This window comes from Antechinus flavipes, chromosome 1 (genome assembly GCF_016432865.1).
Source record: "Antechinus flavipes isolate AdamAnt ecotype Samford, QLD, Australia chromosome 1, AdamAnt_v2, whole genome shotgun sequence".
Classification (NCBI taxonomy): domain Eukaryota; kingdom Metazoa; phylum Chordata; class Mammalia; order Dasyuromorphia; family Dasyuridae; genus Antechinus; species Antechinus flavipes.
The window spans coordinates 695,485,211-695,498,495 of NC_067398.1; the positions used below are offsets into that span (position 1 = coordinate 695,485,211).

Sequence of the window (13,285 nt, forward strand, 5' to 3'; positions counted from 1 at the left end):
ATGGAAGTATATTTAAAATGATTGTATATGTATAACTTCTCTGAATTTTACCTGTAAAGGAAGAGGTAAAGGAAGTAGAGAGATAAAATTTGGAACTCAAAATCTTATAAAAATGAACATTTAAAATCATCTTTACAAGTACTTGGAAAAATAAAATACTATTGAGGAAAAAAAAAAGATGGAATTTCCTACATTTTATATCCTAGAAACTTAGTAGTCCTTCTCTGATGAGTTAGGACTCAGATCTGAGAGCAAGTATAGGGAGTCTCCAAAAGTATGGCTATTGTCTCATATGAATTGCATTTCATTTGATTCTCAAAACAAACCTTTGAGGAAGGCATCATTATTATTCTGATTTTATAGATGAGGAATCTGAAGCTGAGAAAGGTTCAGACACATGTTCTAAATACATTTGTCTTAGGACAAATTCAGAGCTGGCTCTTGATTTCAGATTCATTACTCTCTCCACCAAGGTGTAGTGTGAAGAGCACTGGTATTTACAGAATTTTAGAGTTGAACTGAACTTCAATGACCATCTAGTGCAACCCATACTCGACAGGAATATCTACTCTAACATATCTCTTTAGACTCCTAACATCAGGATTTGAATACTGTACTTGTTAGTTAAAACTTACCTGGGCAGTTCACTTTACCCCCTTAATTTCATCCTCTGTAAATTGATGATGATGTGACCTCCACAAGTTATTTCTGGGGCTTTAAGTGCTGTAAAATGTGCTATTATTTGACAGCAGTAGATTCGTGGGAATCATGTCTTATGTAAAGGTGAGACAAATTCACACCATTGCTGCATATTTCTGAAGCCTCTAAGGAAGGCAGCTGAAAGATGAAATGGAGGCTCATGTTAGCCAGTATCAAATAAACAATATTATAAACAAAGAGATTGCTACTTTGGATTAGAAAATGCAAGAGGGTTTATATAGGCCTGTATTATCTCTGACAGAGCCCATGAAAACATATGATGATAGTTATCCTCTACAACAATCTCTGTATCTACAGTAGGAGATTGACCCTGGACCTTTGACACCTTCTGTTGAATAAGATGCTGCAAATCTATTACTTTGATTAGATATATTTAATCGCCTTTTCTGTGAGATCTGTATGCATTTTTATAATTAATGACAGGAAAAGAATTTAAAGACCACTCTCATTTTTCTCTACAGTGTTTGGGAGAACAATCCATGCTTTAGCTCGAATTAGTGAGGATCTGTGGCTCGACCCAAATGAAAAAGGTGTAAGTAAAAATTAACCTAACAGATCAAATATAAAAGCAAAGGAAATCTTTTGGAGAGCTTAATCTAAATTCAGTGTTTACTAAAAGATGAAAAATGCAAGAGAATTACTTTCATTATATAAAAGTTATAACTTTTTTTCCTTATCTTAAATGTTTTAAAAAATAACTTCTTTTAAAAAATAAACAATTTCTCAAATATAACTAACTTGAGCCATTCCAGTCAGTAAAATAAGCACTTATTAAATGTCTACTATGTGCTAAGCACTGGGAATACAAAATAAGGCAAAAAAAATTTAGTGTCTGCTCTTAAGGTGCTCACAGTATAATGAGGAAGACAACATGGAAACATATGTACAAATTCATGGAAACATATGTACAAATTATATAGGATAAATTGGAAATGGGCAACAGGAAGGAAGCATTAGAATTAAGAGGCTTTTTGTGGAATATGGGGTTTTAGCTGAAGAAAGGAAGTAGATGGAAATGAGGGAAAACATTACAGTCAGCAAAGTGTCTGGAGTCAAGTTTTGGAATCTTATTCAAGAAAGAGCAAGGAGGCTAGTATCACTGCACTGAAGAATATGGAGAGGGGAGAATAAAAAGACTGAAAAGGTGTGTGGACAGAGGTGGGGAGAGGAAGTAGGTTATGAAGAACTTTGAACATCAAAGAACTTTGTATTTTCTTTTAGAGGTGATAGTGAGCCACTGCAGCATATTAGATGTGGGGGTGACAGAATGCTTTAGAAAAATCACTTTGGTGACTAAATGGATCATGGGTAGGAGAAGGGAGAGACTTGGGAAGCAGACCAACCAATAGTCCAAATTTGAGGCGATGAGGCCCTGCATCAGGATGGTAGCAGTATCAGAAGAAAGAAGATGTATTTGAGAGATATTGAAAAAGTTAATTCTGCAGATTTTGATATGGGAAGGGAGATGGGGAGGGAAATAGTGAGGAATTGAGGATTACTACTAGGTCTTAGGAGCCTGGGGGACTAGGAAGATGGTGTTGCCCTCCATAGTATAGAAAACTTTGGAAGGAACATAGTGTATAGGGGTAAAGATAATGACTTTAGTTTTAGACATATTGCCTTTAAGAAGTTTATTGGAAATCCACTATAAGATGTTTGAAAAGCAGTTGGACATGGGAAACTGATAGTAAGATTAAAGTTTAGAGCTGGATGAGTAAATTTGGCAGTCTTCAACATTGAGATGATAATTAAATTCCTAGAAGGTAATGAGATCATTCAGTAACATAGTGTAGTGCTAGGAAGAAGGTCCAGCATAGAGCCCCCTGGAACACTATGGTTGTTGCTAGATTGTGTTTTTATATGAATAAAACTATTAGAGCATAGTGACAACAGTTTCATATACCTAAGTTTTAAGATATTAAAATATTCATTTTCTTGGTTTTATTTAATAAAATTTTATTTACTGTTTTTTTTCCCCCCAGTTTGGACTTCGGTCCATGAATTCTTCCAGATCAGCTTATGGAAGTGTTTTATTCCCAGTTTCATTCTTTCACATGTACCAATGGACGACTACATCTGAAATGTGTGACAGTAACATGTCATTGGATCTAAAATGTAAATTAGGAATGAAGGTAAATCATAGTGGACAGAGGACAATGAGTTTTTTCCAGTGTGTGTTCCAGTGTGTAGTGGGAATGTTTGATATATAGAACAAAAACATAAATTCTTTATATTTTGGTTTAAATTAAAACATTCAGTGCAATAGTTACTTATAAAAGAATACCTGTTCCTTGTAAGCTTAGAATCCTAGGAGATATAACATTTAAGCAAGTAACTAACACAAAATGTTTTAAGTTTAAAACTCCACTAAGACTTTTGGAACACCTTTAATTACTAGCATACTTTTGTGGTAGCAAAGAACATTATCTGGAGATTAGTTAAATGTGCTCATAATATTACTGTGCTATAAGAAACAATGACCATAGTGAGTACAAAGAAGCATGGAAAAACTTATATAAACTAATACAAAATAAAGTAAGCAGAACCAAGAAGTATTGTTTTCTTCACAATATTTACAACAATATAAACAGAGAAAATAAGAAAAAAAAAACACTTGAAAATGAATTCTTTGACATCAAGATTGGCCAAGAAAAAAATTTAGCATATTAGAAGACATCTTTCCTTCCCCTTCCTCCACTTCTGCAAAAGCAGAAGACCATGAGTATGGAATATTATATATAGTGGCAGACTTTTTCTATATGTTTCTTAGTTTTGCTGAAAATTAATTTCTTCCTTTTCCCCTTTATTTTAAAGGGTAGCTCTCTGGAAAGGAATGGGGTAGGGATTCAGTTGGAAATGTAGGTGATATAAGACCAAAAGATATAATTAAAAATGTATTTTATAAAAATAACTCATCCACTGGTCTATTACATTGAATTTACATCGTACTGGTAGTCTTTTGCTCATTTTATTGTTATGTTTATCATTATTTTTAAAAATAATAATAGCTTTCTATTTTTCATAATACAGGAAAAGATAATTTTCAGTATTCACTTTTGCAAAACCTTGTGTTCCAAATTTTTCTCCCTTCTTCTCCCCTTCTCCCCTCCCTTCTAAAGCAAGTAATCCAATATAGGTTAAACATGTGCAGTTCTTCTATGTTTATCATTTTTAGGTGTAACTTTACTTTTACTTAAAGCTGAATGTGTGAATTCAGTACTCAAAATGTTGATCATTTATTCTTTTCAACTTCATTAGTTCTAATCAATATCTTGGTCATGGCAACGTGATTCAAAGAGCAGGAATTCCCATTGATGAAATTAACTGAGAGAGAAAAAAAGTTTTCATTATTTTCTATTCATTAATTCTTTTTTATAATTATAAGGAGAGTAACTTGATAGTTCACTCATCTAGTACTTATCTATTTATGTGTTCTAAAGAAAAGCAGTTGCTGAGTGTTTGGGGCAACATGTGTTGATTTATATACAATGGGACAGTTACACATTTTTAAAATATATATTTAATTGCTGTAAAGGAAAGTAGAAAAATATAGTTTACTCTCTATCACCAACTTTTGGTGAAAAGAAAACAAAGTTGTTACTTCTCTGAGTTGTACCTATTGTTACTGAGAAGTACAAAAGATAGCAAAAATAGGAGAGTTGGAGAGTTTTTTTTGCTAATATTAGAAAAAGAACTTTTGCCTTTTCCAAAAACCATAACATATCTTCACCTGAAGACCCCCAAACCTGAAAGCATCTATGAGCTTGATGTGATGAATATTATACCTACTATAAGGGAACAAGTTGAGCATAGGAACAGCTTAGAAATGGATTATCAGAGAAGCAGCCCAACAGATCAGTGAATTCAACTGAGATGCCTTGCCTAGAAAGATATTAATCCAGAATAGTGGATTAACTCAGTTTAGCAGTGGAAGCATTTGTTCATACAGAAGCTACCCTCATCAAGAAACTTTTATGGACATTCCTGAGACAGAAAGAAGATTTTAAAGTTAACTGTTTATGAATTGTGAGTATCCCTGGTTACACATATTCCCTACATATATGTCTCATTACTTTGTGACTTAGAGTGTGCTGACTCCCTTAGACATTATGTATAGTGGTAGGAGATGATGATTTGGCTTTAGGGATAGAATATTGTATAAATTTTATGTTTGTTTTCATTTTTGATTACTGTTTTAGTTTATGAGTATTGGTAATTTATTTGTTAATGGGAAATACATTGGTGGGAGCTACAGTATTAGTAGTAGGAATAGTCATTCTCTAGGGTTGACCCTTAAGCTCTGAGAAGATTGATTATAAGTGCTACCCTCTGAGGAAACTTAAATTTGCTATAATACACCCAAGTCAAGGGAACCATAGCTAAAGAGAAAGAATGAGTTCTCCTGAGAATAGAGGGAAGGATTAAGGAGGTGCTACATGATTCTGAATTGTTTGTATTTACAGGTAGACTCAAACAGATTATTCTAAAGATTTAGTTACTAAAGAAAAATGCATATAATTTGATGCCTTATTAATCCTTCATTTTTATTAATCATGCTTACTCTGATTTTATCTTTAAGCTTGAGTAGGACCCTTTTAATTCAATCTGAGTTTTTGTATTAGGATGAAAGTTTTCTCCAGTATGTTCAAAGTTGATACTTCAAGCCTTAGGTCAATTTAATAGCAAAATTCCTTGCCTTTGTTCTCTCTATTCAGAAACTTATAGTTATCAGTGTAAGGTGTGTGTGTGTGTGTGTGTGTGTGTGTGTGTGTGTGTGTGAGAGAGAGAGAGAGAGAGAGAGAGAGAGAGAGAGAGAGAGGGAGAGAGAAACAGAGACAGAGAGACAGAGAGAGAGAAACAGAGACACACATAGAGAGAGACAGAGACAGAGACAGAGAAACAGAGACAGAGACAGAGAGACAGAGAGAGATAAAGTCATATCACGAGTTGGAAGAGAAAATTGTTTCTCTACCAATTTTATCCAAATTTCCTAAATCTTTCACGCTCAAACACGTCATTCAGAGTGAGTATATTATCTGTCCCCTACAGGATGCAACTGGGTCACTGAAAGTCTGAAAGGGATTCAAGCCTATATCTCACAATTTCTGTTACCTGCCTCTTAAATACTGTAATTTCATCAAATGAAATTGGTGGTGGTGGTGAGGTAACTCAGTCAGGAGTCTCCTGCTGACTTCCCATCATTCCCCTCTTCCCCCCTCCCCCCCACAGCTAGTTAAAAGAGCCGGTGTTCATTTTCCCGTTCTAACTTCTGTTCTCTCCTGTCTTTCAGCAAGTGGAATATACTATCATTAGTGATGACAGTGTCTTCTTTCTGTTTGCAAGTTTCTAATCTTTTTCTGCTTTTCTTTCCACATGCATATGGAAGCACATTGATTACACAACATCCTGAGAAGCCTGGTTTTTTAGGAAGACTCACAGTTGTCTTTTCTTTAATCAGAAATCCTTTACTAATTCTTCAGAGTCTTCACTCCCTTTTGTTTAATATTTTAGTTGAATATCATTTGAAATTTACATTTAATTGTTAGTTACCATTCCCAAAATGTAGCTCACAAATTTGGCTATAATAGGGTTAGGAGTGTAAATTCAAATGTAGTCAGTCTTTCTCTCTCTCTCTCTCTCTCTCTCTCTCTCTCTCTCTCTCTTTCTCTCTTTATCCCTCTGTCTCTTTTCAAGACAGCTTCCTTATAACAAAATTTTAAATCCTTATTACATGTGTGTTTTTTTGGTTGTTGTTGCAGTCGGTTCTGCCCATATTTAGATGTCTGAGTACACTTGAAAGAAATGTAGAAAAGTGCAGAATTTTTACGAGTGTTGATACAGGCCATGTGATTTTTCAACTTTTCTGCAAACATGGTAGGTATGGCCTTAAACTTATTTTCCTTTTAAGCTTATTTCATGTTTATAATATTTTCATTATGCTTTAAATATTCTTAGCATTAGAAATTACTTTGAATTTGTATAGTTTCATGATGTAAAAAGTTGTACATTATAGATCACCTTATTAATATCAATAATAGCACTGAAAAGTCAGTGGTAAAGAATTATTTCTACATTAAGATCTAGAGGTAGAGACTCTGCACATATACAAACCAGTCTTAAATATATCCTGTTGAATTTAATCATATGATTATTGGTTGCTTGCCCAATTCCAACAGAATATGATTCAGACTAGTATGTATGTAGAGATGCAGAAATACCAAGAAGTGATAAAGTTAGAAGCCATAAAAACCAGACTTCTTAACTTCTAGAACAAATGCTAGTATCAAAAACACTTAATTCGAACTGATTTCCCTATTTAAATAATCCTATAATAGACTTTGCTACATTGCTTTATCCCCAAAATACTTCAAAACAAAGCGATTTGGGATTATATTTGTTGCTGTCATAGGATGGTCCTTTGGAATATTATCTTGATTCTACAATTTACATTGTTTTCTCATTGTTTCATTTGTATTTATCATGGATCTCGGTGGTGTTCTTCTTCTTTAAAATATAATGGTTCTCTCTGGGAGCAGGTTTCTTGGGGAGGTTTTCTGGAGGCAGCCTTAATTTCAGTTAAAAGTAATAAGCAGCCAGCTGATAAAATGCAAATGTTTATTTTCTCCTTCCAAAATAGCCCGGTTAGTTTTCTTGGAGGCTTATCTTTCTGCTTGGTTTTGTCCTTTGCTTCTGCCTCTGCTTTCTTGTTCGAAGTAACTCTCTAACCCGAAGTAACTAACTAACCCGAAGCTAAGAGCCTCTTTATATATGATCTCCCAAAAGTTGACTCCTCCTTCTGGAAGCAGGGATTAAGGGAGATGTGAATTCGGATATCTTATACTAAACCCTGAAATCTCCCAAATGTGTGAACTCCAATGAGTACTTAAATACTTCTTGCTTATATGAGCTCTCTAAAGGTGTGAACACATGCATTGTTTTTATCAGTTCTACTTAGTACCTTGTTTCTTCTTGTAAGATCAGATCAATCATACTGAACCATGTTAAATTAGATAATTATTGTCTCTAACAACTCTAATGACTCAGCACTTTGTAAGGATTCCAACAGATCTCCAATTGGATTATAAGTAACTGCAGACTGTATATTGTCTTATACTTTTTGTGCCTCTCTGTGTATATAGTTTGATATTCAATAATTATTTGCCAATTGGTTTTAGTAGCTTTTATGGAAGGTCTTATTATAAAAGTAAAATAAGTACATATTTAAATGTAACAACAATTTTACATTCCGCAGTCTGATAGAACATTGTTTCAGGCTGGAGTTAGAATGTGCCATCATTTTTATTGTCCAATAATAAATAAATAAGTACATTTAGAAATTTTGTATCTGATAAGCTTGTTTTGATATCTTAAAGCAACCATATTAAAGAGATAGTTAAGAAGTCAGGATATCATACCCAGTTGCAAGAAAATCTTTTGTTTTAAAAAGATGCCTCTTTAGTCAGACAGAATGATGTGTTTCATGGTGACCACTAGAGAGCGATAAACACATTTCAAAAAAAAAAAAAAAAAACAAAAACCCTATCTTAGTTCCTCTAGTTCCTTAGGAAGAACTAAGGTGAAATGTATCTCACTGTAGGTGAGATGTGTCTGGAAAATATTCAGTAAGTATGCTTCTTCAATTTTAAAAGCTTCAGATTATAGGTTTTGTTTATTTGTTTGTTTTGCCAAATCTGATTTCATTGATGTAGGAAGTATACCACTGGGAATTTCCTTCTGCCAAAGCAGATTAGTGACTTCTCTGTATTCTGTACAACTCTTACAGAGTTGGCTGCAGTAATGAGAGGTTATACATGTCTTCATTGAATATGCATGTGTATACATATATATACATACATATCCCTACAGTTTCCTAGATATTCATTTTCAAGTTTTCTACTAATTTTCTAATTTTTAGTTAATAATAGATAAAGATGATAAAATAATATAAAATACTAGTTTTCCAGTGTTACTAGATACTAGTTGCATTGAATTTTCCAACATGGAGAATGTAATAGTAGCTTGTCCATAGGTATATCTGTATATGTATGTGTTGTTGTTTGTCCTTTGTTTTTAAAGAGGACCGATGGCAACATCTATGACATCATGGGTGATATCTTGATTTGCATGTGAACCTGATCTATATGAGGCAGAGTTACACAAAGTTCTCAATCTCACTTTCTCTTCCTGAGTCATAAAAGTAGCAGGACAAACATCAAGCTAACTGGTGATGGCCCAGGGTGCAGTGAATGACCTTGGCGTCTGATGCCTGATTAAGCTCTGAGCACCACACAGTGCTTACTTCAGCTGCCTTTATAGCTGTTGAAACATATTATTCTCAAGCATCCAATCTACCAGGGAAAGTCTTCACATTAACTTGAGGCCTAATGGATACCCTCAACCTGGTGTAAACTATCGGCTAAAATGGTTTATAAAGATGTGACTGCTTTGTATGCTACACCTTCTTTGAGTTATGATATTTGATTTTTCCCAATTATATGTAAAAACAATTTTTAACATTTGGGTGTTTGGTTTTTTTTTGTTTTTGTTTTTGCTGAAACAATTGAGGTTAAGTGACTTACTCAGGGTCACACAACTAGGAAGTGTTAAGTATCTGAGGTCAGATTTGAACTAAGGTCTTCTTGACTTCAGGGCTGGTCTAACATTTGTTTTTAAAAAATTCTGAGTTCCAAATTCTTTCCTCCTTCTCCCTCCTATGTGAAAAGGCAACTAATTTGATATAGATTATATATGTACAATCATGCAAAACATTTCTATATTAGTCATGTTGTGTAAGAAAACACTGAACTACTCAGAAAAAAAAATTCAAGAAAAATAAAGCTTAAAAAAGTATGCTTTGATCTGAATTTAGATTCTATCAGTTCTTTTTCTAGAAGTGGACACCATTTTTCACCCATAAATCCTTCAGAATTGTCTTGGATCATTGTGTTGCTGAAAATAGTTGATAGTCATATAGTATTGCTATTACTGTGTACAGTGTTCTCCTGCTTCTACTCATTTTACTTTGTTTCAGTTCATGTAAGTCATTTTTCCAGGTTATTCTGCGAGTATCCCACTAATCATTTTTTATATCAAAATAGTGTTCCATCACAATTATGCACCTTATCTTGTTCAGCCATTCTTCATTTGATGGGCATCCCCTCCATTTCCTTTTTGTTGCCATCACAGAAAGAGTTGCCATAAATATTTTTGTACATATAGGTCTTTTCCCTTTAAAAAAAAAATCTCTTTGGGGCATAAACCTAATAGTGATATTTCTGGGTCAAATGGTATGCAGGATTCTATAGTCCTTTAGGCATAATTCCAAATTGCTCTTCACAATGATTAGATCAATTCATAATTCCACCAACAATGATTGCACTAATGTCTCAATTTTCCTACATTCCCTTCATTTGTCATTTTCCTTTTCTGTCATATTAGCCAAACTGATAGGTGTGAAATGATATGTCAGAATTGTTTTAATTTGCATTTCTCTGAGAGGATAAACAGGGCAAAAGGAGAGAGGGAGAATGATAAATAGGGGGAAAATAGGATGGAGGGGGAAACATAGCTGGTAATTATAACAATAAAAAATTTTATGGCACATTTTTCTGATAAAGACCTCATTTCCCAAACATATAAATGAATTTATAAGAATACCAGTCGTTCCCAAATTCCTAAAAGGTCCAAGGATATGAATAGTTTTCAGATGAATTAACCAAAGCTATGTATAATCTAATCATTGGGGGAACAATATCATGTCCCAATAGAAAGTAGAACCTGCTTAATCTGGTGTTATCCTGACTGTGACTTCATGAAAAAAAGCTTGCAATATTTTCTTCTTAACATAGGAGCTCTCTAATTTGGTGATAATATTGTGAGAGTTTTCATTTTGGGATCTCTTTCAGGAGATGATCACTGGATTCTTTTAATTTTTATTTTTTCCTCTGGTTCTATAATATCAGGACAGTTTTCCTTGATAATTTCTTGAAAGATGATGTCTAGACTCTTTTTTTTTTAATCATAGCTTTCAGGTAATTCAATAGTTCAATAGTTTTTTGTTTTTTTTTAATCTCTCCTTGCTCTATTCTAGGTCAGTTTTTTTTCTTTTTTTTGATGAGATAGTTAACATTTTCTCCTATTTTCTAAGAATTTCTCTTCTAAGAATTCTTTTTGGGCCTAAAACTAATTCACATTTTGTTTCCCTGAAGCTTTGGATGTAGCAGTCTTAACTTTGTTATCTTCTTCTGAGTGTGTGTTTTGATCTTCCTGTCACTATAGTAACTTTCTATGGTTAGATTTTTTTTATTGTTATTTGCTTTTTTTTCTAGTCCCTTTCTTGATTTGATATTAAAGTTGGGCTTTATTCACATGCTTTAGATTTTTTGTACAGCTGTTTTCAGAGTGAGTTCTGGAGTTGTGTAAGTTTTCATTTCTTGCAAGATAGTAGGATATTTGGAGAGGTGTATTTTCTATACTTTTGGCCCATGTTCTGGTCTATGAGTTATCACAAGCATTCTTTTCTGAAATGGAAAAAATAACCAGGGTCCTTATTTCCCTGAGGTCATAAGTTCTAGTGTGCTCCTCCTTGTCACAAGCTTCTCCTTGCTCTGGGACTGCCCAGGACTTCAGCTTACAACCACATATGAGCATCATACAGTCTTGAACTCACTGCTGGCAAAGGAATCCCTGTAATCTCCTTCTGACCAGTTGTCCAGCCCTCTTACTATCTATAGGCTGAGAGCTCTAGAAGCTGCCACTTCCTTTTCAGTTGTTCCTAAGGCCTGCTGGGTTGCTTGTCTTGCCTGGGTATTTCCTGAGCTGAATTATGTTCCACTCTCACGCTAGTGTAACAATTTCCTGCCATCCTTCTAAGTTATCTTGGGTTGAAAAATTGTTTCACTTCATCCTTTTGTTGGTTCTGCCACTCCAGAATTGATTTTGAGGCCTTTTTTTTTCCCTTTTTTTTTTTTTTTTTTTTTTAAACAGGCAATTGGGGTTAAGTGCCCAGGGTCACACAGTCAGGAAGTGTTAAGTGTCTGAGGCCTAATTTGAACTCAGGTCCTCTTGACTTCAGGGCTGGTGCTTTATCCACTGAGCCATCTGGCTGCCTTTTTTTTCCCAAAAGATGTTTGGAGAGAAATTTGGGAATGCTCTGATGAGTCTTTGCTTTTTTCTGCTATCCTACCAAAGACCTTCACAGGCTACAGCTTGTTGGTGATAGCTGATGAAGATGTTTACCAAAGATGGTCTAGAGTCTAAAAGCAGAGGTGCTAGTCCTCTCTGACAGGCCCCCACTCCCATCCCCTACCTATACTAGCAGCATTAGAAGTGTTTATGTGTATGTGTATATAGATAGTACATATGTGTGCATCTCAGAAGCAGGAATTGACCTCGGGTATTCTTGACTATGAAGCCAGTTCTTTATTCATCATATCATGCTGCCTCTTAAGATATATTCTATTTTGGAATTTTTTAAAATAGCCTATATTTTGCCGTCCATGGATCTGAGATTTTATCAGTCTGTGCTTATTCTTTCCCCTGGTGCAGATCACAGGTCATCTGTGAGTCTTGCTCCCATATCATTTTTGCTCATATACTCTTTGTATGGCCTCCTTAGAGCACTTTGACTGGAGCTCTTTCTCAGTCTTTGAATTTTTTTAGCTCTCAGTGTTATTTAGCTAGGATTGTTGGGGTGTAAGACCAACTTGTCTATCTATTTTGCTTTGTTTTGTTGTTTGGTCTGCCCAATGTTCTTCTAGTCACTCTGAGGATCCTAGGATTTAGAGCTAGAGGAAACCCTAGACGTCATTTACTCGTAAATAAGAGTTTCATAAATATTTAATACATGCCACATATTGTGCTGTGTTTTAGTATCCAGCCAACATTTGGCCCTTAAGCAGCTTCTATAAGTTAATTATGTTGTACATATTCATTTGGAACTTCAAAATGCTAAATATTTTCTCTGTGCTCTTTTGTAGGCGTTATAAAAACTCATAATCTCTATTTTCAAGAATCTGAACCTGTAGAAGCCGTTTTTGCAAAGCATATGTGTGCTAATGTATTGAAAGTTCAATCAAGGTAATTAAGGCCTCAGTCTCTCTGTCTAATTTTCTGTTAGCCTCTGCCTCTCCATTTTTAACTCTCATATACTCAAAAGGCCTTAGGTCCCACATTAAAAATTCATAACCTACAATTTCCAAATCTGTTATAATTTCTGAAAGTATAGTGAGTGGTTTAGAGACATCAGAGCAAGAGATTTAAAGAATATGCCTTGAGAATGATAATTTAAGAGCTTCCTAATTTTAGAATTACTGAATCTTTTGGTGGAAAATATTTTAAAATTATCCCTTCTGTGTGGTTTTGTATAGAATGTCAATTACATCCCAAAGGGGAGGGGGGAAATCTAATAAAATATTCCTCTTATTTGAGGCCTTCTAATTATATAATTCTTTGGATTTATTTAAAGTAGATTTTAAAAAATCACATTTGCTATATAATTTTGGGAGAAATGCTTAATCTTACAGTTTCTCAATTTTCTGTTGGTTGAAGTGAGTGATGCAAATTT

General features: G+C 34.3%; 1 protein-coding gene across 1 annotated transcript in view; it reads left to right on the forward strand.

Annotated features, from left to right (window-relative positions):
- Positions 1–13,285, forward strand: part of RAD9B (RAD9 checkpoint clamp component B) — a 46,044-nt gene that overhangs the window by 3,086 nt on the left and 29,673 nt on the right. The window contains exons 2-5 of the mRNA XM_051975917.1: positions 1,182–1,252; positions 2,703–2,852; positions 6,480–6,594; positions 12,699–12,798. Of these exons, the coding sequence (XP_051831877.1) occupies positions 1,182–1,252; positions 2,703–2,852; positions 6,480–6,594; positions 12,699–12,798 (436 nt within the window). The remainder of the gene's footprint in view (positions 1–1,181; positions 1,253–2,702; positions 2,853–6,479; positions 6,595–12,698; positions 12,799–13,285) is intronic.